This window comes from Grampus griseus (assembly GCF_964374135.1).
Source record: "Grampus griseus genome assembly, chromosome: 6".
NCBI classification, from domain to species: domain Eukaryota; kingdom Metazoa; phylum Chordata; class Mammalia; order Artiodactyla; family Delphinidae; genus Grampus; species Grampus griseus.
Genome location: NC_139000.1, coordinates 7,035,243 through 7,063,184, shown reverse-complemented (window position 1 = coordinate 7,063,184; position 27,942 = coordinate 7,035,243). Strand labels below are relative to the sequence as shown.

Sequence of the window (27,942 nt, the reverse complement as noted above, 5' to 3'; positions counted from 1 at the left end):
AGGGTGCAGGCGTGAAGAGAGCTCCCCTCAAAAAGATGGCAACGCCCTGGTGGCCCCGTTCGCGCCCGAAGGTGACGTCACTTCCGGGGCGGAGGAGGCTGAGTGGTGCAGTGAGGGACAAACAAAAGGAGGCGCCGGAGGGGCGCAGCGGCTGGCGGCGGGACAGAGCGGCAGGGGCTCGGGGCTGCCGGCTGGGCGGCCGCGCGCGGCGGGCCCAGGTGAGTGGGTGGGGTGGGGAAGGGGGTGCGAGCTGTCACCTCTCGAAATCCACTCCTGTACGTCCCCGGCCAGCTGGCTGGCCCCGGGCACCCTGGGTAGCTTGGGCTCTGCCCGCCAGGGCCGGCTCCCTCGGGGCCTCCCGCGGCAGCTCAGTTCGGCCTACCTCCGGGTTCCCCATCCCCCGGGTCACCGGGCCCCCCCCCCGCCTCTCTCTGGTGCCGCGGCGCGCGAGCCCCCTCCCAGGCACCCCAGTGCCTCCCTGCGCTCTACATAACCGGGAGTTTCCGCCTCGGCTCCCCAGGTCCCCTTGTCATCTCCTGGGTTCCCCCAGATCCTCACCCCTCCACACACACACGCCCCCCTTACTAGAGGTTCCACCTCTGGGTTTTCTCCTTGGCAGTTTTTTTTTCTGTTTTCAAAGGTTCCCCTTGCTCTCTTCTCCTGGGTTCCTGGCCCCCTTCTCTTCCCTTACACCCCTCCCTCCTCTTGACTGGGCTGGAACTGTGCCCTGACTTGGGGGCAGATCCCTGGCTATGCTTGTGGGGCCTGGCTGGGCTGGGGTTGCTGGGAAGCCCAGTCCAGGGTCTGAGGCTCCGGACCCTGCCGGTGTCCTGTGCATCCAGATGGGCCTGAGAGCCAGGTCTGATGAGGTCTGGGCTGGAGACCCAGCAAAGTTGGCTGCCCAGCTGAAGCAGCATAAACGCTGGTTCTTGAGGTTCATGATGATTCTGCTCCTTTTGTTGACTGCTTCTTTCCCCTGGTCTGGACTGGACTGAACCAAGATTGGGCTGGTTCTTAGCTGATGCCTGTGCTGCCTTTTTTGGAAAGGAGGAGAGATGGTTGGGGGGTGGCTGGCAACCTCCTCCTGGTGGGGACTTGGCTGGAAGGGTGGGGCCGCCCCTTGGTGACCATGCTCCCCGGAGGGCTCTTCTGCTGCCCCACCCCCGGAAGCCTTTTGAGGATGAGGTGTGAGGATGAGGAGGGAGAGAGCTTGGTGCGGGAAAGGGACTTTGGGCCTAAATTGTGGAGGAAGAATTTGGGGGAGCTGAAAGGCTCCCAGGGGCCTCTCCCACCTTTTCCATTAGGAGTACCTTTTACCCCTGACGAACTGTATCCTGCCCTTTGAGCAGACAGAGTGGCAGACAGACAGACTGGAGGCAGGAGGAGGAGGTCTGATGTTGGTGATCCCTCCTGTGGAGGGGATGGGGGAGTGAGAGCTTCGTTCAGAGGGACTGGGCAGTGCCCATGGCTCAGTCACACTGGCATTGCCTTCGTGAAGGTCAAGTTTTCCTCTGGCTCAGGAGGGGAGGCAAGGACAGATGACAGTGCTGGAGGACTGGCTTTTGGAGAGGTGCTGGGGCATGAATGACTGGGCCCTGCCTCCCTGTCTTCCCAGTTTTAGAGATTCTTTGGGGTTAGCTCTAATGCCCCTCTGCCTTCTGGGGGCTGTGAGGCACAGCACAGGAGCCCAAGAAATATTTGTGACTTCCTCCTGGAACTCAACCAAATACTCCATCCCTTGGGCACATCCGCTAGGAAGCTGTTTCCTCTGCAAACTTCGAATGGCCTTTCTGGGTAGTGGAAGCTCCTGAGGATTGCCCCAGTAGGTCAGAACTCAGGGAGCTGGCTTGGCCTGGACCTCGCCTGCAGGAGTTGGAGCGAAGGGATCGGCCTGGTTCCTGACTCTCCTGAGAGTGGAGGTGATTCTGGGTTTTCACAGACTTTCACGGGGAGCCAGATGGGTTGGATGTGGGGCCCTGGAACCCAGCACACCATCTCTCCATCCCTTGACTCATTCATTCATTCATTCAACCATCCTTTGGTAAGTGCCTGGTCTGGGCCAGGAATGGTGCTACGAGAACACAGTCCCTGGCTACAGTCTGGGAGGAAAGGCAGACAGGAATACATTGATACAGTGGCCAGCATAATACTAGAAATATTACAGAGGCAACCCAGAGGAAAGAGGCATCAGCTGTGGGTGAATGTGTAGGGGGTGGTCAGCGTGTGTTTCCTGGAAGAGGAAGGGTTAGAAGAATCAGTGCCAGTGAGTCCAGAGGCCTGAGTTCTGGGCCTGTCTCTGTCATGGGCAAGTGACTGGCTTTCCCAGCCTCCGTGGGTATCCCTCTCTTTGCCGAGGAGGGGAGGGGTTGGGGTAGAGACTGGCTCCCATGGCTTCTGTGCCTTTACAGACGCAGGTGCTTCGCTGTCTAGCTGCCATCACTCTGTGTGGGATTGCCAGGTTACTGACTGTCTCCCTGTGAGGCTGGAGACCATCTTCTGCTTCTTTCCTCCTAGCACAGTGCCTAGCATTGAGTAGGTGTGATAAATGTTCAGTGGTGTAAACAGCTGAAAGGCTCCACGATCCCTTTGTCTGTGTAACCACGCCTCCTCGCCCCCCTTCCTGCTAACTCCTCCTTGTCCTTTGGCCTCCCTTGATGGCTGGGTCACACTCCCAGCGCCTGGCTGGCTTAAATACTCCCCCTACCCTGCTGTAGCCTGACCACACTTCTCTCCCCGCCCTCCTAACTTGTCTTGTTCCCTCCTGTGAACAGTTCTGAGCAGAGTGCCTGGCATGTAGTAGATGCTCACTAAACAGTTCTTGACTATAGATGACGGTTGGGTTGTTTTTTTTTTTTTTTCTTTTTTGCGGTACGCGGGCCTCTCACTGTTGTGGCCTCTCCCGTTGCGGAGCACAGACTCCGGATGCGCAGGCTCAGCGGCCATGGCTCACGGGCCCAGCCGCTCCGCGGCATGTGGGATCTTCCCGGACCGGGGCACGAACCCGTGTCCCCTGCATCAGCAGGCGGACTCTCAACCACTGCGCCACCAGGGAAGCCCAATGGTTGGGTTTTGTGTTTGAGTCGAATTCACGTGTCTGGGTTGAGGGTGTGTCTCTGCCTGGATCCAGCTCACCCTTCTGTAGCTCACCTCTCGCCACTTCCCGCCTCCAGTCCTAGATCCAGCCAGGACACTCAGCAGGCTCTAGATGTCGTGTTCTCTCCCCTCCAGGCAAATGTGCTGGTCCTTCTCCCTGGAATGCTCTCTCTCCAACTCCCACTCTTCCCCAGCAGTCAGCTCAGGCAACACCCTCTCTGGGGAGCCTTCCCTGACCCTACTAGTCAAGGTCTAGTGCTTCTTCCATGTCCCCATAGGGCCCGGGCTCCCCCCAGCAGAGCCCCGGGCTCTCAAGAGCCAGTTGTAATTGTTGCCTTGGCATATCCCCCGCAGACCATCTGATTCTCTGTCATCACCCCAGAGCCCAGCCCAGGCCCTGCACCGAGCAGGGGCTCCGAAACTGTCGGCAGCACAGCAGGTAACGCTGATAGTCACACACGTCCCTGCTGACTGTAGCTCTTGCTTCCTTGTAGGGAGGCAGCTTCCATGGAGCAAAAGGAATGCCAGGACCCTGCCCAGACAGACGTGGGCCAGCCTCAGCACCGACAGCCAACTCGCAGATAGCAGAGCCTTCCGCAGGGTAAGGACTGGGCCCCCACCCTCCAGGCCAGCCGAGCAGGTGCCTGGAGGGCAAAGGGTGGTGTCTCTGTCCCTGCAGCCCTTTGCTCTTCTCGCTGGAAGGCCTGGGCTTCTAGGGCAGAGATGCCAGGAAACAGAATTCTTCCTCCTTCTCCTGACTCAGTGGCCAGCTGAGTAGTACGTGGCTGCCATACTCAGGCTGGCGTGAACTTGTATGGCGAACCCCTGGCTTTTGTCACTCTGGGTGGTGGTTCATGCTGTCTCATGACCACGTTTCCTGAGGTGTGTTCTGTGGAACACCAGTGTCTTTGGTCACAGTGGTCAGGTGACTCCGGGAACAATATCTTGTCGTAGTCTGTGCTGCAGGACTTCTCAGAGCCTTGAAGGATGTCTCAGAGCTCACTGAGAGCATGGCGAGTCTCTGAGAGGGAGCTAGCAAGTCGTGTTTCCCCACACTTATTTGATCACGTGGACGTCTCTGGGGACGGGGGTTCCTCGTCCTGTGCTTTGGAAAACAGTTTCCAAAGGCAGGAGCGTGCACTGGTTAGGACCCAGACTTTGTAGTCAGACCTGGGTTTGAGTCCCAGCTGTCACATGCTCGACAAGTGATTGTGGGCCAGTCACTGTACCTCTCTGAGCCTCAGTTTCCTCATCTATGGAAAGAGGATAATATTAGCACCTTGCCTCCCTTTAGGGTATTTTGAAGATTAAATATGTTGATATAGGGAAGGTAGCACAGGGTGTCTTAGAACGTGTTCCCTAATCATAGCAGGTGTATGTATAAGCTGCTTAATAATTTGTAAAACAAACCTTATCAGTGATCTCTTTGGTCATTTGCGGAAGCTCAGGGAGTGGCCTTGATCCCCCGTTTACAGACGTGGAAACTGGGGCTCAGAGGGAGGAAGCAACTTGCCCAAACTCATCGGGAAGAAGGCAGGGATGTGGGACCTGAGCCAGGTCCTGGAATCCTGGGCTGGGGTCCTTTGTTCTGTGTCCGAGGGCTCCCTGCCTCCACCTCTCCCATCTAGGCTTTTTTTTTTTGGCGGCTGCATTGGGTCTTCGTTGATGCGTGTGGGCTTTCTCTAGTTGTGGCGAGCGGGGGCTACTCTTCGTTGCAGTGTGGGGGCTTCTCATTGCGGTGGCTTCTCTTGTTGTGGAGCATGGCCTCTAGGCGCACGGGCTTCAGCAGTTGTGGTGCGTGGGCTCAGTAGTTGTGGCTTGCGGGCTCTAGAGCGCAGGCTCAGTAGTTGTGGTGCACGGGCTTAGTTGCTCCGCGGCATGTGGGATCTTCCCAGACCAGGGATCAAACCCGTGTCCCCTGCATTGGCAGGTGGATTCTTAGCCACTGCACCACCAGGGAAGTCCCTATAATGTCTTGGTTTTAATGTCATGTAGAAAGTGAGAGTCTCCCTTGATCTCTATCTCCAGAGATTTGAGTGAGGAGGGGTAGGTTCTCCCACATGTATTTTTACCATTTGCTTATTTTCCTAAAACCAAGTCCTGTTAGAGCTGCTGGTTTGCACCTAGCTCTCGTTTCATTTAATGGTCCGCCCTGGACGTCTTTCCCAGGCGAGGGTAGAGCTGTGGGTGAGTCCCGTCAGAAGAGGGCGATGGGAAGTGCCTGATGTGTGATTTTGTTGACTATCCTGTTTACTGGGACAAGGTCAGCAAACCCCAGCCCTGCCCTGTAGGAGTTTCCTGTTGGTTTTGAGGAACTCTTACCTCCCCCCGCAAGAAGGGAAGACTGAGCCGAGGTCTCTGGCCAGTGATGAGCAGGAAGCAGCAGGTCCTACTTATCTGAGGTCAGACTTCCTCCTCTGTGCCAGGGAGGAATGGCATGGGCCAGCCTGAGAGGTTTTAGCCTCCAGGTTTTGGCCCTCCTCTGTCTGCCTGAGGCAGGGGCTGCTGTGTTGCGTTGGCCTGAGCCTGGCCCTGAGTCCTTTCACCTGACTGTCCTGGTGGACAGCCCGATCTTGGTCCCCCTGGACGCTCCTCTCAGGTTTTAGCCGTGAGGGTGGACAGGTGAGGCGACGGGGTTGGGGGCGGGGGGGGGGGCTGCCCTGGGACCTGGGTCTAGAGATGCTCTGCTGGGGCGTAGACACCTCAGGCCGGGTTTCGGCAGGAGGAACCCCCGGCCTGGCAGCCTGGCTCGGCAGGGACCGCCCTGGGGGTGAGGTCTGTGCAGAGACGCGTCCCTCGGCCGGCGGCGTTCAGCTCTCCGTCGGGACCCTCTCCCTCTCCCCTGTTTCTTTCTCCCAGTCTTTCCTGGAGTCGTTTTCCTTCTGGCACAGGCCACTTCGGGCCGCTTCCTGTGGGAGCCCGGGAGCTGGCCTCTCGGTGGACGATGCTCTGCTCGCCCTCCTTCCAGCAGCAGAGCCTTCACGTCCACGGTGGCCGCGGTCCGAGCCCAGGCGGCGCGCCGGTCACTGTGAAGTTTGCCATCTTACCCGCCACCGTCTCCTGGGTGAGGTTGTGTCACTTTTACAGGCGAGGAGACCAGGGCTCGAGGCACGAGGGCTCCCGCCCAAAGTCGTACAGTTCAGGTGGCAGAGCCGGGATGTGAACCCGGGTCTGTTTGCCTTGGCAGCCTGTGCTCTTTCTACCCCACCTTCCGTTTGTCTCTTTCTCTAGGTTCTCGGGCTTCGGGGTGCTTCAGAGTCTCCCGAGAGCTTGTTCAAAATGCTGGTTCCCCTGGACCCATCACCGCAGCCCTGCAGAGTCCAAGTTGGGGGGTGGGCCTAGGAACCTGCACTTTGAAGACACTCTGCAGGCCGTCGTGAGGCTGGGGGTCTTCCGACTGTGCCGGCCAACACTGACCAGCGCGACTCTGTCGGCGCCGGTCCCCACCAGCTGCCGCCAGAAGGGTCGCCCTCGGTGTAGGAGCGGGGCTGGGCTCCCTCAGGCCCTGGATATCCGTGTGTGTGTGCGAGCGGATGAGGTTTCTAGAACAGCTCTTACACCCAGCCACAAACATCTCCCTGTGCGCTTTCCCGACGCGTTTCTACTGCATCTCACATCTCGTAAAAAGTTCTTTGTTTAACTGTCTCTTGAGGACGTAAAACCTCAAAATTAAATAGACACTGCGCGACAGCCTCATGCCAGGAGCCATGTTCCACTGGAGTAAAAGTGGCTGTAAAATTCCATGGCTCTCACACGGCACCTGGGCACCCTCAGAGGCGCCACTGCCAACCTCATGCCCCCGGCAGAGTTGACCTGTTGGCAAACGTGCTGACCGGGTGGGGCGGCATAGGAATCCTTCTGTCACATCTCCCGGCTGGTGGCCTGGGTCGGGATCTCTGGGGGCAGCCCCCCACCAGCCCAGAGAGCCAGGCGACAGACGGCTTACCCTCGGCCAGGCCCCCTTGGTCCCAATCCCCTTGGATCTCAGCAGATGAGTCTGCGGCCTCCCGTGGGCGCTCCTGCCCACTTTTTGTGCGCTGTCCAGGAAAGCGGCGCTGGTGTTCAAAGCAGATCGAGGCCTGTCTTCAAGGCCCTTCTGCCCGCCATGGGCCCAGACCCAGCACCTGGCTTCCGGGCTCAAACCCAGAGCTGGGCTCCCCCACCAAAGTTTCCTGAGTATGGCCTGCTAGAGTTCCCTGCAGAGACCTTGATTCCATGTACCCCTCCGGAAATGGGGGTCTTGTCCCAGGAAGCATTTCCAGGGTTCTCTGGGTGCCCAGGTAAGTCCAGGAGACCTGCTGGCCTTTGAGACAGGTGGGCACAATGGAAAGGCAGACCTGGGTGATCTTCCCCACCATCTTCTTCTAGCTGTGTGGCCTTGGGCAGGTCAGTTAACCTCTCTGGGCCTCAGATTTCACACCCCTAAAGGGACTGATACCATCCCATGATGGTAACAGCAGCTGACGTTACAGAGGCTTACTGCGTGGCAGGCCCTGAGCCAAAAGCTTTCTATGGACCGCCTCATTCAGTCCTCACCACCGCCCTACCAGGAATAGACTCAGTGGCCACTTCATGGATGAGGAAACCAGAGCCCTGGGAGGGAAGTGACTTTCCCAAGGTCACATGCTGGTGAAGTGGGGAGCCGCCGTACCTGTGTTTCTGGAAATTGGGGGCCGAGGCCCAGGAAGTACCAGGCGCAGTGCTGGCACATAGTCCACGTCAGTGACCCGGAGCTCATGTCAGTAACACGTCAGCCTGGTGGGGTGAGGGGACGGCCTGAGCCTCAGGCCTGGGCTGTTGCCTGTGAGTGCTTGGCTCGGGGAGCCATGGCCTCAAGCCCCAGGTAAGTGTCCTTCACCTGTCACCCTCCCCCCCCACCAGGCCGCCTGTACCCTTGCAAGTTTGCATGAGAAGCATGAGGACCAACCTGTTTGGGAGGCCCAGCCCACATGGAGAGGAGTTTGGAACGGAAACTTGTTCCCTCCCCCCTCCCACCCTGGGCGTCTCCCCTCTTCTCTCCCGGGAAAGTGAGGGTGTGCCCTTCTACGCAGGGTGCAGGGAGCCAGGTGGTGCCCCAAGCCTGCACTCTCCCCGGCTGGGTGTGGGGACCTCCAGGGCAGTGCCCGTGCTGGGGCGGGTGCGGGGCCGTGTGCACCAGAGCGGGCCCTCTCCTCCCCTCCTGCTCTGGGACAGAAGAGGCCCCAGGGTGCTGACCGAGGAGCAGATTCACAGGCCCAGAGCACTCCCAGGACAAGACCTGTGACCCAGTGTCTTCCTCCAGCCTCTTGGGTGTGGCCCTTCCCCCTTCCCTGGGAGAGCCTTGGAGGGACAGCCTCCCCAAGGTAGGAGGAGGGGCGAGAGGAGGGGTGAGGGGTGCAAGCCTCCTGCCTCCCCTCCCTCCCGCCTGGGAAGTTTTCCCAGCCTCTCTATTTGGGCTATAACAAAAGGCTCTCTGTGCCCTGTTTACCCACAGCCTAGCCTGCCTGCCGCGGCTCAGGTGTGAAAGCCGAATCTCTGCAGGCCAGCATGGGGGTGGAGCATGCTTGGGTGGTCGCCCAAGGGAGCAGCGTGTCATTTCTTTGACTTCTTTCCCCATCTGTGAGAAGCTTCAGGAGGAAATCAACAATGTGGACTAGGCTGGACACCTAAGGGGTGGTTCTGCGAACCGCTCACCAGCTCTCTGTCTCTGTCCTGTCCTGGGGTCCTGAGCCTGGGCTCCAGAAGTTCAAGGCCATTGAGTGTGGTCTCTGAGTCCTGGGAGGTCCTGGGGGCCTTGGGGAAGCTTGGAGGTATTTGTGCTTGTGGCTCAGCGCTCTCCTGGGTGTCTTCCCCAGCTAAGTTCTGGGTGGGTTTCTGCAATGGCATGTGGGTTGGGATAAGTATAGTGCACCTTCCTCTGTGCCAGGCCTTGGGTTGTCCCATAATATGTGCATTATGTTACTTTTAATTCTCACAATAAGCCTCTGAGGTACTGTAATGTTCCCATTTTACAGGTGAAGAAACTGGGGCTTAGAGAAGAAAAGTCATTCGTCCCAGGGTCTGAGCTCCCCCACCCTGAGGTGTTGCTTCCCTGCGCCCTGTCGAAGTGTGTGTGTTACCCGGGTAGGGCAGGCAGGGGCGAGCTAACCTTTTCCTTACATGATAGATGGCAGGTACTTCTTGTAAACTCTTACAGTATTTAGAAACGACTCGGTGAGGGAGGTCTTTTGTTTTTTTCCCAAGTATTTTTTTCTTCTCACAAAAGTAGCAAATTTAAGTACCACATACTGGAATCATGAAGTATTTGTTGTTTTGTGACATTTTATATTGTTTTATCATGCATGATATATCATATTATATGCTGGTCAGCATCTTTTATTTTATTATTACTTAATATCCCTTGGACATCTTTTGGGTCACTGTATACAGATCTATGAGGTAGGTAGCACTGTTCTTATTTTAAAGTTGCAAAAACGGAGGCTTGGGCTAAATAATTTGCCTGGAGTCACGGAATTATTTCATGCTTGAGCTGGATTTGAACCCATGTCTCCCCAGTTCTGAAGCTATTGCTCTTCACACTCGCCGAGATCTGCCTGCCACCATGGGGAGGAGAGGGGCTCTCTGGGTTGCCCTAGTTCTGCTGCAGGAAGCTGGTCCCGCTTCTCTGCACCTGCGTGTGCTGCACAGTGGGAAGGGTCTAGCTGCATCCTACACACTTCTGCATCTCCCTGGGGCAGGGCAGGACTGGGCAGGGGTGATGCTGCATCCTTCAGTGTCCTCAAAGGCCGCAGGTGCCTTTGCGCCAGCCAGGAGCAGGCCAGTTGGAAGGAGGACCTGAATCTGCTGCCCTGGCAATCATCTAGTAGAGGCTGCCCCCAGCTGAGCCCAGCAGGTGTGAGGACCAGAGAGAGGAGCAGCCAGGAGTAGAAACAGTTGCTTTTGTTCCGGTAAACTTTGTAGGAAATAGTTTAAGCACACACGAACGTTATAAAACTAGAGCAGATATCTTTGTACCCAGGGCTCAGCTTTGTTCGACTTTCATGTTTGGCAATAATTGCTACAGACACACAGACACACAGACACACACAGACACACACAGACACACACACACACACACACACACACACACACACACACACACACACACACACACACACACACACACACACACACACACACACACACACACACACACACACACACACACACACCTTCTCTCTCTCCCTGTCTCAGATCATCTCAGGCACAATATAAGCCTCTTCCCCAATCCCATTTTCTTCCCTCTCTAGATGAAATTAGCATCTTGGTTTTGGGGCTCTCCATGCATGTGTTTATTTATTTTTGGCTGTGTTGGGTCCTCGTTGCTGCGCATGGGCTTTCTCTAGTTGCGGTGAGCGGGGGCTTCTCATTGCAGTGGCTTCTCTGGTTGCGGAGCATGGGTTCTAGGCGCGAGGGCTTCAGTAGTTGTGACACACAGGCTCAGTAGTTGTGGCTCGCAGGCTCTGGAACGCAGGCTCAGTAGTTGTGGCACATGGGCTTAGTTGCTCCGTGACATGTGGGATCTTCCCGGACCGAAGCTCGAACCCGTGTCCCCTGCATTGGCAGGCGGATTCTTAACCACTGTGCCACCAGGGAAGCCCCCGTGCATGTGTTTATACCTTCACTACACTTGGATATGTACATTACAGAAAACCTTATATAAGGTATGTATTATTCTATAGCTCGTTTTGGGGTTCAGCATTGTTTTGGGGTCTGTCCATGTTGGTACGTGTAGCTAAAGTTCACTCACTTTACTGCTTTAGCATTTCACCAGATGCTTAGAGCAATTTATACTTTCTCCTGTTGATGGACATCTAGGTTGTTGATGTTTTGCTATTAGGAACAGCTCCGGAGTGATCATTCTTGTCTGTGGCTTCATGCGTATGTGTAAAGTGACTCTCTAATATCTTTACCTAGGAGCGAAATTGCTCCCTTGGAGGATGCATACATACATTCTATCTCCTCATTTAAGAATTCAACATTTTTGCCAATCGCAAGGGAGCGAAATGGCATGTGACTGTCTTAATTTGCATTCCCCTATTAGTAATGAGATTAAGAATTGTTTCATCCATGAATTTCCTTTTGTATTTTTCTCCCATAAATTGTCTAGCCGTACGTTTTGCCATTTTTTGCCTGTTGGATTGTCTTTTTCGTATATTTGTAGCAGTTCTATATTTGTTCTGGATACTAATCCTTTGGTAGTTATACCTATTGCAAATATCTCCTCCAGGTCTGTGGGTTCTTTTCATTTGTTTATTGTTATGTCCTTTGATGTGCATGCATTTTAACTTTAATGTGATCAATAGATCAATCTCTTCCTGTAAGGATTTGTATTCTTTGTGATAAGAAATCCTTCCCTGTCTTAAAGCCATCGAGACGGTCTCTTAGCTTTTTCTTTAAACACTTTCAAGTTTTACTTTAGGTCTTTAACTCATTGGAATTTATTTTCCTGTAAGGAGGTAGATGGGGCTATGCTTTTTTCATGTGAGTAACTAAGCCAGCTCCTTTCATGGACAGCCATTTTTTCCCCCGAACCTGCATAGACACTGTCATGTCTAAGTTTCCAGAAATTTCGGGGTCTGTTTCTAGGCTCGCTCTTCCAGTCCTCTGGTCCATCCATCCATCCCCATATCAGCACCACACTGGCTAGAGCTTTATAGTAAGTCTCCTCCCACCTTATTCTTCCGAATGGTTTTAGCTATTCTTGATCCTTTGGAATCTTGATTTTTAAAAATCTTTTTTCTTAATTACCTGAGTAAACATATGCTTATAACAGAAAATAGAGGTAAGTTTGGGGTGAAAAAAAGATTATAAACAGCAGGCTAATCTCACCACCAATATTTTTCAAATATACGTCTAAGTTACTGCAGGAGGCTTCTTACTCTGTCACAGTTTTGTTACCTACTTTTTGCATTTAACGTATTTTGTCATGTCATCAAGTGTTTTGCTCTAACATGTTTTCATTATTTCATAGTATTCCATCATCTGATCATTTAATAGGTATTGACCAATCACCCAGTAACAGGCACCTAGATTGTTTCCAATTTTCCTGGGGTATAAATAACACCGTGATGAACGTTCCCGTGACTAAACCTTTGTCCTAGAGTCTTTCCCTGACAATTGCCAACCTCCCTCCTACTTCCTCTCCCCCCTGACTCAGCCCAGTTCAGCAAACCTTTACTCTACCTTCGGTATTCCGGGCTCTGCACAGAGACTGGGATGGATCTGGAGTGGTCCCCATCCTGTAGGGCTCCCAGTCTACCCCCATCCCCAGCCCTTGGTGGTCTCTTGCCCATGAGCTTTACGTGGTACAGCCAGGGTGAACCCCACCTCGCTGGTGGGTGTCAAGCCCTGACCTCCAGGAGGGCACAGTCTGTAGCTTTAAACAATGCATCTGTTCTGGAAGAAGGAGGATTAGCTGGGCTGGAGCTCAGGGGACAGCAGCGCATGGGGCCTTTTTGTCTTTCTCAGCCACCTCGCTTTCAGCCCTTTAATCTTTGCCCTCTATTCAGGATCCTCTGCAAATTCTCCATCTCTTGGGGCAGAGATCGGATCTGACCCGACTCCCCATCACCCTCCCGAGATTGCCCTCTGAGAGCCACAAAAGAACACCTGAACTCTCCACCTGAGAGCTTATTTTTTTCTTTCTTTTCTTCTAGACTGTATTTATTTTAAATTCTGTACTACTTTTCAATCACAAAGGTAAGGCATGCTGGTAAAAAATTCCAGTTTCCTTTCATCCTGCCTCCTATTCCCACTCTAAGAGGGAGCCGTTCCCCGAGTTGGTCAGGGTTTATCAGCATGGGATTGTACTTATTTATTATTCTGGCTCTCGCTTTTTTCCAAAATGGCATTACATACAGAGCTCCTTTATTCTGCTGAAAAGGCCCTGTTGTATTCTAGAGGCTTCTTTAAGGGACCAGGATCTGCTTTCTGCCCGCCTCCTTTGTGCCTGGCCCCACCTAACTCTGCCCCTTTGCCAGGTGTCAGGGCAGGCGTCTTGGGTGCTTTTTCTCCTTCCGTTTCCTTCCTTCGTGCTCAGGTTCTGCGCTCTTTTCATCTACCCATCGACTGCCTGTTGAAGTCAGGATTGCTGTCGGGGGCCAGGTCTGCATCTGTCTTAGCCTCATTCCACAGATGGGGGAACTAAGGCTTAGAGAGGTGAAGTCATCTGCCCAGCGTCACTCCATTGCTGAGTGGCAGAGCGCAGGCTGGCCCGGCTGGCCCCCTCCCTCCAAGCTCCTATCACCGTTCTTCCTTGCTCTCCACCTGCCTGAGATCCCCCCCACAGGCTGCCGGGGAAACCTCCCTCTTGTGACTTCCTGATAGTCCTGAGAGCTTGGCAGGGCACCTGTTACCACGTGCATTTTGTGGATGGGGAACCGAGTCTTGGCTGCTGGAGGTGCCTCTCCCTCCCTGCTGGCTGTAGGCAGGTACTGCCAGGCCCAGGGAGTGTCTGTAGTGGTGCCAGTGGGAAGGGAGGTGTCAGGTGGGCAGAGGCCTGGATCACGTGCCCCTTGGTATCCTGACCACCTTATACAAAATGTGGGCACATCCATGACAGATTCTCTGTTCCCTTCCTGACGGGGAAACGGAGGCCCCAGGAGAGAAGCTGTTGCACACCTCTGCTAGGGGCCGTCCTGGCTGCGGAGGACCGGAGGCCTCAGTGCAGGGAAGGGATGAATGCACTGCCTACAGGAAACTTCCTGAAAAGGGAACTCTCCGTAACTAGGAAAACAGGCCCCTTTTCCCTTATGGTGCTTTCCTGACCACCCCCAGGTGTGCCCTGGGGCAGCTGTCAGCTGGGATCTGCTCCATCTGAGTGGCTTCCTGGAAGCGCTCCACCCCAGAACTGGGTTTGAAGGTGGCCTCTAATCCCTGACAGGCAGTGTGAAGTTGGGCATGTGACTTCTCTCCCCAAGCTTCAGTTTCCATATCTATAAAATGGGCATGAGGAATATTATTCAGCCTAGAAAAGGAAGGAAATTCTGGCACCTGCTAAGACATAGATGAACCTTGAGGACATTACATTAAGTGAGAGAAGCCAGTCACAAAAAGACAAATATTGTATAATTCTACTTGTATGAGATACCTAGAGTAGTCAAATTCATAGAGATAGAAAGGAAAATGGTGGTTGCCAGGGGCTGGGGAGGTGGGAATGGGGAGTCGTGTTCACTGGGGACAGAGTTTCAATTTTGCAAGGTGAAAAGAATTCTGGAGATGGATGGTTGGCGATGGTTGCGCAACAAAGTGAATGTACTTAATGCCCCTGAACTGTTATGGTTAAAACACTCAAAATGGTTAAAATTGTAAATTTTATATTTTGTGTATTTTACCACAATAAAACTGTTGTGAGAAAAAAAGAAAGGGTGCCAAAACAGTGTGCACCTCTTGGGCTCCTGAGGATTCTGGGCTGGGCCATCCTTCTCAGAAGGAGCTGTTCCCCCCAGGGCCCTCAGGGGTGGTCAGGAACTGGGAGGGGACCCAAAGCTGCCTCAGCCTCCTCCCTTGCCCCGCCCATCTGAAGCTGTGGCCCCACCCACCACCCAGGCCCCGCCCTTCCCGGCCCCACTTCTTCCCCATCCCTCCTCAGGCGCTCTCTTGATACCGTTATTGAGCACCCGCTGTGTGCGGTAGACACTTGTCCTCCAGCAGCATCTGGAGGAAAGGTTGAAGATTGATGACACCAGTGCAGACTGCCTGCTGCCCTACTCTGTCCTAAGTGCTTTAGAAGCTTGGAGTCCCCTGGGCTCTTCCGGGCAGCCCTGCGGGGAATCTGCCCCTGGCATTTGTGAAGAACCTGAGGCTGAGAGCCAGGGAGGACCCTGCCCGAGGCCAAGGCAGCAGCAGAGCCCTGGCCTGCACACAGGTCACATGCTTTCGGCTGCTGGCTGCCCCCTGTCACCTCCACTCCAGAGGGGCTGCCCCAACCACCTGGCCGTCTCCTCTTGGGGCCAGTTGTGGGGAAGGCACGGTCCCTGGCACCCTGGGGACTAAAGCCTGGGCTTTGGCACCTGCACCTTCTTTCCAGATTTCCCCGAAAACGCCATCAGAGAGGGGCAGTGACTTGTCCAGAGCCCCACAGTGAGTTGGTGGCAGAGGTGAGGCAGAAACACGGTGCAGCTAAAGGGTGACCCCTCCCAGACAGGTCCCCCACACGAGGCTGGACCTGCCCTTCTAAGCTGTGTGACCTGGGCCCCTGGCTCTGCCCCTCTGAACCTCTGAGGCCTCCTCGGCACAGTGGAACGGGCGCTGGCCTGGGCTGAGGAGGCACCAGCAGCCTCGGGGGCCAGCACAGGACCGTCCCCTGCACGAAGCCCTTCTCAGCAGGGAGGTGGCATCCATCTCTCCTGCCATAGCCATGGCTGCCCCCTGCCCTGACTCGAGTCTCGTTATTTGGACACTCCTCTGTCTCTCCCACCCCTCCCCACACGCTCACACTGGCCCGAGAGCCCCCTGGGGCAGGGGCGTTTCATTGGTCACATTTACTACCCATAGAGAAACGGGCCAGGGGCTGAATGGAGAGCTTAGAGCGTGCTTCGAGACAGGTGTTTGGGGGCCGGGGGGGCGGGAGGAGCCAGACACGCTCGGTGGATGGGACTGTCTCCTACCTCTTGGAGCCTCAAGTCCCTCACCTGTGACGGAGCTGTGGACAGTTCCCACCTCAGACCCAGAAGGAGTTAGGAAGGCGACATAAGCAAAGCCCCAGGACAGCAGGGGCCCGGAGACAGCTCCTCACCGGGAGAGGCTGAGTGTTCTCCAGTACGCGACACACCCACTCCCCCGAAACAGTGAGGTTGCAACCACATCCTGCCTGGTCATCAGCCCCCACCCCCAGCGTCTGGCATCCTGCCCTGGCAGTCTCGTCCTGGACTCTCCGGGGCAGGCTGTTGCACATCCTTGGGTCCTCCGTCCTGGCCCCTCCTACCTTCCGGCCCCCAGTCTTTGGGCGCCTGCCTGGATGTGGACTCGGGGAGCCAGGAAGGGAGGGAGGAGTGTCGGGGTGTCTTTCAGCTGGGGGCCGGCTGCGTGATTCAGCAGGCCCTCCCCTGGACGGCTGCTTGCCCAGGAGTGTGGGTGGTGTGAGGGGCCAGCTGGTCATTAGAGGGCCCGGGCCTTCCTGTGGGGCAGGCTCTCACCCTGGCCTGTGAGTCCCGGCCTCACCAGGAGGGCTGACCCCCTGGGCTGGAGCCGCCGGCTCAGGGAAGGTGGTGGTGGTGTCTGCTGGCCTTGCGGTGACCTGAGCTCTGGGAACCCCGCGGGGGCAGGGAAGCTGAACTCCTGGGCTCTATCTCTTGGCCCTGCCCTGCGTGGGGCCTTGGGCAGGTGGATGGCGAGGCTGTGCAGTGGTGAGGATCTGAGTGGGGAGGTGGAGGGACAGGCCTGAGTTGGATCTCGGCTCTGGCCCTGAGTAGTAGAGTGACGTTGGGCAGGTGACTCTCCCCTGAGCCTCAGTCATCCCATCTGTGAAATGGGACCAAAGATAGACCCTACATCTGGATGTCAAAGGGACCCCACGAGGAGGATTCCATGGTAAGGACCAGCCCGGTGCCTGGCACACGTTCTCTGTTGAGCACCTCTATTCCCTCAAGGGGTCTAGGTTTGCTTCCTCCTGTCCTCACCCATCCCGGCGTGCCCGAGGAAGATGAGATGGGAAGCGTCTGGTGTTTGCAGGGAGGCCCTGTTTTATGAAGTGTTCGTTACTTACTATTGTCACTATTAATATTATGAATAATCAAAATAATGTGGCCCCGTCCCATAACCTGGGCACCCTTGTGCCTCTCCCAACAGAAACAGACCCATTTGTCAAAACACAGGTATTTAGGGACCTTCCCAGCAGCCCAGTGTTTAGGAATCTGGGCTTCCACTGCAGGGGGCATGGGTCTGATCCCTGGACAGGGAACTAAGATCCCGCATACTGCGCGGCACAGCCACAAAAAAAAAAAGTGAGTTCATACTCAGCCCCCTCTTCTGCATTTGGCTTTTCTCACACTTTGAATAAATCTCTTCGGACCGCTGGCGCAGCTTCGTGGCAGCTGGTTCCGAGTGAGCTGGAAGTTTTCAACTAGCCCTGTGGTTGTTCTGATCATTAGCAGGATGGGGTCTAGACAGGGATTCAGGAATGCTCCTGCTGAAACGTGGGGGTCCCTGTGAGGCTGCTTTCGCAGTCTGTCAGCGTGACCTGGATCTCAGTGCTCAGCCTTCCTGTCTATGGAATGGGGAGGCTGCCTGCCTTCCCTCTGGTGGTTTCCCAGCCACTTGGTGAACATATGGTTTCTGGACAGACGCCGATCCGTGGGCTGGCCCATGAGTGTTGCCCAGCTAGTGTGACTCACAGCTAGACTTGAGGTAGAATTTTGGACAGTGGGTCCACTGTCTCCTGCCTCTGATCCCTGGGTTTCAGAAAGCCAGGCCACCCTGTAGTAACCCCCTCCCGTGGGTCCCTTTCAGGTTGAACCATGATTCCGGTGACAGAGCTCCGCTACTTTGCGGACACGCAGCCAGCGTACCGGATCCTGAAGCCGTGGTGGGACGTGTTCACCGACTACATCTCCATCGTCATGCTGATGATCGCGGTTTTTGGTGGCACGCTGCAGGTCACCCAGGACAAGATGATCTGCCTGCCGTGTAAGTGGGTCACCAAGGACTCCTGCAACGACTCGTTCCGGGGCTGGGTGGCCCCCGGCCCAGAGCCCCGCTACGCCAACTCCACCATCTTGCCGACGCCCGACACTGGCCCCACGGGCATCAAGTATGACCTGGACCGGCACCAGTACAACTATGTGGACGCTGTGTGCTACGAGAACCGCCTGCACTGGTTCGCCAAGTACTTCCCCTACCTGGTGCTTCTGCACACACTCATCTTCCTGGCCTGCAGCAACTTCTGGTTCAAGTTCCCTCGCACCAGCTCGAAGCTGGAGCATTTTGTGTCCATCCTGCTCAAGTGCTTCGACTCGCCCTGGACCACGCGAGCCCTGTCGGAGACGGTGGTGGAGGAGAGCGACCCCAAGCCGGCCTTCAGCAAGATGAACGGCTCCATGGACAAGAAGTCGTCGACGGTCAGCGAGGACGTGGAGGCCACCGTGCCCATGCTGCAGCGAACCAAGTCTCGGATCGAGCAGGGCATTGTGGACCGCTCGGAGACGGGCGTGCTGGACAAGAAGGAGGGGGAGCAGGCCAAGGCGCTGTTCGAGAAGGTGAAGAAGTTCCGGACCCACGTGGAGGAGGGGGACATCGTGTACCGTCTCTACATGCGGCAGACCATCATCAAGGTGATCAAATTCATCCTCATCATCTGCTACACTGTCTACTATGTGCACAACATCAAGTTCGACGTGGACTGCACCGTGGACATCGAGAGCCTGACGGGCTACCGCACGTACCGGTGCGCCCACCCGCTGGCCACGCTCTTCAAGATCCTGGCCTCCTTCTACATCAGCCTGGTCATCTTCTATGGCCTCATCTGCATGTACACGCTCTGGTGGATGCTCCGGCGCTCCCTCAAGAAGTACTCGTTCGAGTCCATCCGCGAGGAGAGCAGCTACAGCGACATCCCCGACGTCAAGAACGACTTCGCCTTCATGCTGCACCTCATCGACCAGTACGACCCGCTCTACTCCAAGCGCTTTGCCGTCTTCCTGTCGGAGGTGAGTGAGAACAAGCTGCGGCAGCTGAACCTCAACAACGAGTGGACGCTGGACAAACTGCGGCAGCGGCTCACCAAGAACGCGCAGGACAAGCTGGAGCTGCACCTGTTCATGCTCAGCGGCATCCCCGACACCGTGTTCGACCTGGTGGAGCTGGAGGTGCTGAAGCTGGAGCTGATCCCCGACGTGACCATCCCGCCCAGCATCGCGCAGCTCACGGGCCTCAAGGAGCTGTGGCTGTACCACACGGCCGCCAAGATCGAGGCGCCTGCCCTGGCCTTCCTGCGCGAGAACCTGCGGGCGCTGCACATCAAGTTCACGGACATCAAGGAGATCCCGCTGTGGATCTACAGCCTGAAGACGCTGGAGGAGCTGCACCTGACAGGCAACCTGAGCGCGGAGAACAACCGCTACATCGTCATCGACGGGCTGCGCGAGCTCAAGCGGCTCAAGGTGCTGCGGCTCAAGAGCAACCTGAGCAAGCTGCCACAGGTGGTCACGGACGTGGGCGTGCACCTGCAGAAGCTGTCCATCAACAACGAGGGCACCAAGCTCATCGTGCTCAACAGCCTCAAGAAGATGGCCAACCTGACGGAGCTGGAGCTGATCCGCTGCGACCTGGAGCGGATCCCCCACTCCATCTTCAGCCTCCACAACCTGCAGGAGATTGACCTCAAGGACAACAACCTCAAGACCATCGAGGAGATCATCAGCTTCCAGCACCTGCACCGCCTCACCTGCCTTAAGCTGTGGTACAACCACATCGCCTACATCCCCATCCAGATCGGCAACCTCACCAACCTCGAGCGCCTCTACCTGAACCGCAACAAGATCGAGAAGATCCCCACGCAGCTCTTCTACTGCCGCAAGCTGCGCTACCTGGACCTCAGCCACAACAACCTGACCTTCCTTCCGGCTGACATCGGCCTCCTGCAGAACCTGCAGAACCTGGCCGTCACGGCCAACCGGGTGAGTGGCTCGTGGCGGGGGTGCTCCTGGGTGTGGAGTCTTCAGCTGTGGTTCCCAGGACCCCCTGGGAGGAGCTGGTTGAAAATACAGATCCCCAGGCCCCGGACCAGACCTGCTGAATCAGAATCTGTGGGCTTGGGAGGCCGTCTCTGCCGCAGAACGTGGCAGAAGTCACCTGCCAGGAGGGATGGTGTGGTCAGGCGGGGCCTGTCCCCGAGGTGGCCTTGGGCAGGTTCCTCGAAGGCAGTGATGTGCACGGGCAGGAGGTCCACGGCCTGCCCTGCTCTCTCAGAGCTCGGTCGTGGGAGGTGGGACTTACCCTGGAGCTTGCAGTGTCTTTCTCAGCTTTTCCTGGACCAGATTTGGAGCCCAGGATGGGCCCACCAGGGACAGAAACTTTGTGGGTGACTGGTGCAACTCCCAGCGCCACTCACACCCTTTCCCCTCTGTGTTTTGAGGGTGGCAGAGGGCAGAGTTGAGCTTAGCTGGGGCTGGTTTGTTACCACTTGCCTTTCTGGAGAGGAAATTGTGCGAACCGTTGTGGGCCCGTGGTACTGGAGGCCACGCCCGGGAGACGATCGAGACCTCTGGCGGCTCCCGTGTACCAGCCCCTTGCCTGTCTGGACAAGCCCCCCACCCAAGGGCCCCTCCGCGGAAGCAGGCAGGTGAGGGTTGAGGGCAAGTGGTCCTGTGGCCTTGTGGCCTGGCCTCTGCCGTGGAAACAAAGGCACAGCTGCTGGGGGGACCTCTCCCTGCCCTGCCCACCTCTTCTGGGGCCCTGCAGGGAGGTTGATATTGGAAAGAACGTCTTCCCGGTTTGTTCCTACTCCGAGTGGAAACCCTCTTGCAGTGAAGAGGGTGGTGTCAGGGTGGACACTCTCGCAGCGAGGCTAGGGGTGATGGAAGCCCGTGGCTGGGGGCTGGGATGCTGAGGGAGAGCCAATCCAGCCAGCACCTCTGCGCCTCTGTTGCCGGCAGCAGCATGAAGGCGCCCCGTGGGCTTATGGAGCTCCTGCTCTGTGTCCACCCTGCGCTGGGCACCCCGCTCCCGGCACCCTGTGAGTCCTCCTGGCAGGAGCTCTCTCCAGCAGCCTGGAGGCAGGTAGCCCCTGAAATGTCCCGTTCTAGGAAAGGATGTGCCTTCTCCAACATCACCCAGGTTGGAGGGTCCAGGCACCCCAGACCTCTGACCACCAGAACCCCTCCCGTCTTCCCTAAGCCTCTCTCCCTGTAAACCACAGAGATTTTGACAAATCCTTTCTCCCTCCCTCAAATTATACCTGTGTGCATGTGTGAGAACGTACAGGGGTGAAGGTCAGATCCCAGGCTGCTTCACTCTGGAGAATCCGCCTCCAGGGCCTGGGACAGGCCCACCGGTCAGGAAAATTGGCCTCCCGGGGAGAAGCCCCATTTGGGGAGCATAGGACAAACACACACCTCCTTTAGCATGTTGAGGGGGACCAAGTGGCCCCCCCCCGGAGCACAGTGCGGGGCCAGATTGCCCCTGGATTCGGGGCTGCCTTGGGCATCCCAAGGACCCCTCGTGGTGCCCACTCTGTCCCGGGAGCTGTGTGGGCACCAGGTCTTGATGGGCCTTCCCAGCCAGTGGAGGGTGGAGGGTACAATTCCCGACCTGTCCCCACCCCCAGCTCCTCATCCCAGGCATGGCTGCCAGGTCATGCCTGTTGGCTGAGGTCACCCCTCAGGAAGAGCTGGGGGCAGGCACGCTGTCGCTGTCCCGAGGAAGGAGACCCTCTGACACCCAGTTCAGCACAGTGCTTAATCATGTCCTGTCCCCGCCCACTGGAATGCTAGAGGCCTTTGTAGGGAAAAAAGTTTGCTTGGGCCAGTCCTAGTCAGGCTCCTCCTTTTAGGCAGGAGCCCCCCTCCCTTCCTCCCTCTGGGCCTGGCGGTTCCTTGTGAGCCACCCCAGGCTATGGGCCTCGTGTGAGTGGACAGGCAGGGGCGAGTGTGGCCCGGCTCAGGCCCTTGGCCTCTGTTTTCTTAGGTTTAAACTCATGTTAACGAATACCTCGATAAGTGGGCGTCCACTTGTTTGGTTATTCATTGGTTCATTGATTTGGGGAATGTTTTTTGAGCGCTCCTAGTGTGGAGCAGGGAGCTGGGGACCTAGGAACAAACAAGCGACTGCCCATCCTGAGCTCACCTCTCTCAGGGAAAGACAGGCAACCAGGATTTAGCTCAGTGGGCGAGACTAGGCTGGGGCACAGCGGAGTGGCCTCAACCCGGACTTACCCCAGGGCAGGCGGGCCTCCTGGAGGAGGGGGCATCTCATCTGGCCCTGCAGGACAAGGAGTTAGCCAGGTGAAGAGGAAAGGGAGAGTCTAGGAGGTTCTGTCTACAGAGAGCTGAGAGCCCAGGGGGAGGAGCCGTGAGCTGAGCCCCTGGAATTTGGACTTTCCCCTGAGGCCAGGGCTTGAGGAGCGTCCTGTTCTTCCCACTTGGTTTCAGATAATCTGTCTCACGTCCCTTCCCTCGACCCTCTGACAACAAGGACCTTGGCTCTTTCGTCCAGTGCCTGACGTGGAGCAAAACGTTCACCGAATTCCCATTGACCGAGCGAGGAAGGGATATGCCGCCTTGGAATTTAGAGAGCTCGCTCCTGCTGCCACTCGAGGGTATTGGGGGTGGGGCAAGGTGAGAGGTCAAGAGCTGATAGAAAGCCCGTGGGCCGCTATCAGGCGGGGGCGAGGCCTGGACTGGCAAGGGCTGCCAGGGATGGCGAGACGGACGGATGTGGGGGAGACTTCGGGGGTGGACTCCACAGGACATGGGCGGGATTGGATGTGGGGAGAGAGAGGTCTGACGTGACTCGAGGTTTCTCACGTGGCTGCCTGGGTAGCTGGAGGGTCATTGAGGCCAGGTGTGGGACAAGGCCCAGGTTTTCAGAGAGTAGAGCGTAGGTCCCATATTGGGACATCCAGCGGACCAGGTTGAGTCAGCCTGAAGCCCAAGGAGTCGTCCCCCCAGGCTCCTGGGTGAAGGTGGGTCCTCGATGAGGTCACGGGGGGAAGGATGGAGGGAAGGGGAGTCTGGCTCGAGCCTTTGGGATTGACGGTGACGAGCCGGGCCAGGCAGGAGCAGGTGGGCACACAGCCCACGGGGAGTCAGGTGAAAGGAGAACAGATGCATGTCCGGTGGATTAGGAGTGACCGCTGGTGGCTCTGGCCAGGGAGTTTCCAGGGTGGGCAGCGGCAGAAACCAGATCACGGCGGGCCAAGGAGAGAGACGGTGTCTTTCCGAACGGTTTGTTGGAAAGCCTGGAGAGGCTCCTGGGAGGGTTGTCTCTTTTGCAAAGACCAGGTGGACTTGAGGGGGAGCCAGTGCTGATGGGGGAGCGGCTGAGACCCCTGAGGAGGTGGGAGAGGGAGGGATTGGGGTGACGGGAAACGACTTCACACCTTCAGCGCACGATCACACCTCACGAGGGACAGGAGTGGCCCGGGTGGGGCACTGAGCCACCGAAGGCACCTTCTTTTCTTTCCACGCGCCTGGAAAGAGCTCGTTGATGGGCTGGGGGGTGCTCCGGGGAGGGGACGTGTCAGGGGGAGGGCTCCGATGTGAGCCCCAGCTCTGCCACCTGCTGGTCCAGCCTCTCCCGCTCCCTGGCCACTGTCTGTCACCAGAGGAGGCCAGTGTTGGGCGCAGTGGGGTCTCTGGGATGCTCTGGCCCGTCCGTCCTGCCGGAGCCCACTTCCCATCTGCCCTCTCACCTTCATGTCCCTGCTGACCTGGAAGCCACCTCTGCCCCATACCTGACCACTGGGCCACGTTGAAGCCCCAGGTCAGGAGTCCCCTTTAAAACAGTCACAGTGTCCCTCATGGCATGGCCTCTGCCTTCTCAGCGGGAAAATGGGGACAGTGACAGAGCAAGCTCCCCGTCACCCTCACATGGGCTCGGGCCCAAGTCCCTTGGCTCCTGCCCTGCTGGAAGGGTCCCTCCTGCCCACCATATCTGAAGGAGGTGGTTGTAGGAAAATAGGCTCAGTCAGAGCTCGTGTTTGTAGCTGATTGCTCACAGGAGGGCGGGGAGGAAGCTGGCTTTTATGGGGTTCTTCCCGTGTGGCAGGAGACACGGCAGGTCCCCACCCAGGCTGCACCATCAACAGTGTGGACATTTAAGAGCACGGACTGTTGAGTCAGGTTCGAATCTTGGCTCCACCACTCTCCAGCTATGAACCTCTAGGCAGGCTGGCTCCTTCAGGGCCTCAGTTTTCCCATCTGTAAAATGGAAAGAGTGTTTACAAAGTACTTACAGGTAGTTCCGAGGGTTCAGTGAGTTAATAGCATCAGCGCTCAGAGCGAACCTGCCCTGTAGTAAGTGGCATGTGGGTGTTGCCCATTATTCAAATTTTGCAAAATCAGAAGGAGGGGGCTCTGAATGGCCAGCACTGGGTTCCCCGCACCCACCATCAGCCTGTGACTTGACAGGTAAGGAAACTGAGGCCCAGGAAGGGGAAGTGATTGGTGAGCTCTCCCCAGTTCTCAGCAACAATTAAGGGTGTGGAATTTTCTCAGCAGGCTGCTCTGCTTTCATAAATTGCTCTTAAACCAGGCAGGACCAACAGCCTGGCTCCTGGTGAGCCCTGGGCGGTGGAGGACGGGGTGTGATTGGGAGTAGCTGGCTACTGTGATTTGCTTCTGGGGTGCTAGGCGCTGGGAGACAGCGGGGAGCACAGCACACCCAGCCCTGCCCTCTCAGAGCCCCCTGTCTGGGGGCGACAGGAGACCAAGCAGTTTGACCATGGAAGGGATCAGTGCTGTCCGGGGGACGTTGGGTGCCATAGGTTACCAGGAGGTCAGGGAGGCTTCCTGGAGGAAGTGACTGCAGAGCTGAGACCTAAAGAACAGGGGAAAGTTAGCCAGACTTGGGCCCAAATTGTGCTGGTCCCTGGGGTCTGGGGTAGCTGAAATGGGCATCAGAGAAGGTGCTGGTACCCAGGGCAGGGAAGCCCAGAGGCCCAGGTCCGAGGTGCGCCTGCCTCACTTCGCCCTCTGCTCCTTCCCTGTAGATCGAGGCGCTGCCCCCGGAGCTCTTCCAGTGCCGGAAGCTGCGGGCCCTGCACCTGGGCAACAATGTCCTGCAGTCACTGCCCTCACGGGTGGGCGAGCTGACCAGCCTGACCCAGATCGAGCTGCGGGGCAACCGGCTGGAGTGCCTGCCCGTGGAGCTGGGCGAGTGCCCGCTGCTCAAGCGCAGCGGCCTGGTGGTGGAGGAGGACCTGTTCAACACTCTGCCTCCCGAGGTGAAGGAGCGGCTCTGGAGGGCTGACAAAGAGCAGGCCTGAGCCACCACGGGCACTGAGCACGGGCCGCCCAGAACAGCCAGCAGCGGGGCCTCCAGGGAGGCTTCAGGCCCAGGAGCCCAGGAGACTCTGACTGACGACCAGCCCAGCCTCTCAGTGGGGGCGGGGCAGGAGCTGGGCCACAGGACCGCCCCTGAGGGGCTGGCCCCTTTCTCCTCAAGACTCACGCCCCCGCGGGGCAGGCGCCTGAGGGGGAGATCAGAGACCTGTAGTCCATCTCTGAGCACAGTATTTGGACAATCAGGGCCTCCTCCCTGGAGGCCATCTCTGCCCCAGAGGCTGAGCTGACACCAGAGGTCCAGGGACACCTACTTAGTTCTTGGTATTTATTTTCTCCGCCTCCCACCCCCTCCCTCCAGATAACTTATACATTCCCAAGAAAGTTCAGTTCCGATGGGGGGTGTCTGAGGAAGGGTGGGCTGCGTTTCCCTTTTCCTTTTTTTGGTGGTTTCAAAACCATTTAGGGCCCACCCAGCCTTGAGCTGAGCGGTCCAGGGTGAACCAGCTGTGGGACGGTCACCCCAGAGGTGCCAGGCTGGGCTCTGGTGGCACGGCCCGTGGGAAAGCAGGCCACCAGGCGGAGAGGCCAGGCCTGGGGTTTGCCGCAGCAGTTTAGATTTTTTTTAAGTAAAAAAAAAAAATAAAAAAAAAATTTTTTTAAGCTCTAAAAATTGATGGTTTGGGTATTAAAAAGAAAAAACTAAAAAAAAAACAAAAAAAAACAAAGGACACTAAAGGCCAGTGAGTTGGGGTCTCAGGGTGGGACAGCAGTTCCCCTTGAGGAGAGCAGCAAGACACTGAATTGTGTTTCCTCCCCCCGGGGTGCAGGCTGCAGGATGTCTTCCGAATCTGCTGTGACCTTGGTCCAGGAGTCTGTAGTTCCTCTCCCCGCCTGGGGCGGGGATTGTTGTGTCTTGTTTTTGGTGTCTTGTTTTCTTTCTCCTCCATGTATCTTGGCAGGCTCTCATTTCTGTGACTGTTGGCCGAAGAGAATGTTCCGGAGCTTCCAAGAAGGGAGGGGACTCGGGTTGGCTAATCCCCGGATGAACGGTGCTCCATCCCCCCCATCCCTTGTCGCGGTGTTAAGGAGCCCAGAGGAGCCCCCTCACGCGGACTCTCTTTTCCCACCTCACGCTCACGAGTTTGCCCAGTGCTACTACTGGCCTCAGCCGCTGACGTCAGTCCTGTCACCACCTGGTCCTTCACAACGGACACTTGGAGGCGGGGCCACGGGTGAGGAGGTTGCCGCCGGGGAGGGCGGGCTATCCAGGTTCTGGTTCCAGTTTCTGTCCCAGGCGCCTGGCACGTGCAGCCCACTCAGCGCCTGGCGGCGGGAAGCCAGCTCACTTTAGATCAGTCACCGGGGTTCCCGCTTTAGAAGGGTCCCCACCTTAGATCGATCACTTGGACATTAAGGCACGTTTTAGCGTCTCGTCTTAATGATTATGTCCACTCGTCCATTTGTGTTTTCTGCGTCGTGTCATTGGATGTAATCCTCCGAAATAACGCACACTAGCCTCTGACAACCATGAAGCAATCTGTTACACGTGGGTCTGAACTTGTAGACTCGGTTCAAATATCAAATAAATCTATAACAGAAAGTAGCCTCTGGAGGTCTCCATGTCATGGGGGGACCCTTCCCTCAGCTGTCTGAGGCCCGCTCAGCCCCGTGGACTGGTTTGTGGAGTGACCATTTATCGGGCACCTAGAAGATAATGAACTCTGCTCCTCTGCCTGCCCCGTGATCCCGGAAGCCCCTCGGAGGCAGCTACAGGACACGAGCTGGATGCAGCCCCTGTTCCACATCCAGTGTGGGTCCCACCAGGATCCCACAGCCAGCACGTTCTCTGCTGGCTGAGGCCTAAGGTTCGGGCCCTCCCGAGCTTTGATGGGAGGGAGGGAAGGGTGCTGGAATGGGAGCCAGTAGTCTCGGGTCCTTTTCCCAGCTCAGTCATCCCCTTTGTCAAACTGGGCAAGCCCCTTTCCTCCCGTGCCCTCCACATCCCCAGCTGTGCAGTGGGCACGTCCACTCTGCTCCCATCCGTCCCTTGTAATTCCAACAGCCAGTCTCCAGGGCTCTGCAGAGGCAGTACTGAGAGTCACCGTGGGCAGGCCTGACCCAGCTTCTAGCCCCTTTGGGCTGGAGGTGCTGAAGGTGTTGGGGTCAAGGGCAGAGTCTGGGGGAGATGGGCAGAGTTGTCTTCAGATTCTAGCTCTGCCGTTTATTAGATGTGGACCCTCGGTTTCCTCATTTATAAAATCAGGATTGTTCTGGGGCTTACTCAGCTTTGTGATAATTTGGCTGGTAGGTGGAGTTTTTAGCAGAGGGCCTGGCTCCTGGAAATCAATAAATGATCTGTCTTCCTCCTGGCCCAGCAAGGCTTGTGCTGGGCCAACGTGGGCCCTGGGGCAGGGGTCTTTTGGTGAAGAAAAAAGGTCATTGTGGGGGGCTTCCCTGGTGGCGCAGTGGTTGAGAGTCCGCCTGCTGATGCAGGGGACGCGGGTTCGTGCCCCGGTCTGGGAAGATCCCACATGCCGCGGAGCGGCTGGGCCCGTGAGCCATGGCCGCTGAGCCTGTCCGCAACGGGAGAGGCCACGACAGTGAGAGGCCCGCATACCGCAAAAAAAAAAAAAAAAAGGCCATTGTGTCAGACCTTGGCCTTAACAATGAGTCCTTACCTGCTGCTTGGGCACCTCCTCTGGAACACACCAGAGTCTGTCCTTCCTCCCTACATGGGACTTTGACCCCCCAGGTGACCTCAGGAGTGAGTCAAGAGTCCCTCTCTCTTCTGCCTCTGTCGTGGGACTTTTGACTGGGAGGCCAAGCAGCTGGGCTGGGCAACCCCCTAGAACACCCTCCTTTATCTCGAGAGTAGAGGTCTTCCTCT

At 56.9% G+C, this 27,942-nt stretch overlaps 1 protein-coding gene across 1 annotated transcript; it reads left to right on the top strand.

The window, feature by feature from the left end:
- The first annotated feature begins 96 nt into the window (after positions 1–96).
- LRRC8A (leucine rich repeat containing 8 VRAC subunit A) lies at positions 97–26,655 on the top strand. Its single transcript, XM_082655795.1, has 4 exons — positions 97–218; positions 3,588–3,694; positions 17,563–19,727; positions 24,761–26,655. The coding sequence occupies exons 3-4, from the start codon at positions 17,571–17,573 to the stop codon at positions 25,034–25,036; spliced, it is 2,433 nt and encodes an 810-aa protein (XP_082511921.1). The 5' UTR covers positions 97–218; positions 3,588–3,694; positions 17,563–17,570; the 3' UTR covers positions 25,037–26,655.
- The last annotated feature ends 1,287 nt before the right edge of the window (positions 26,656–27,942 follow it).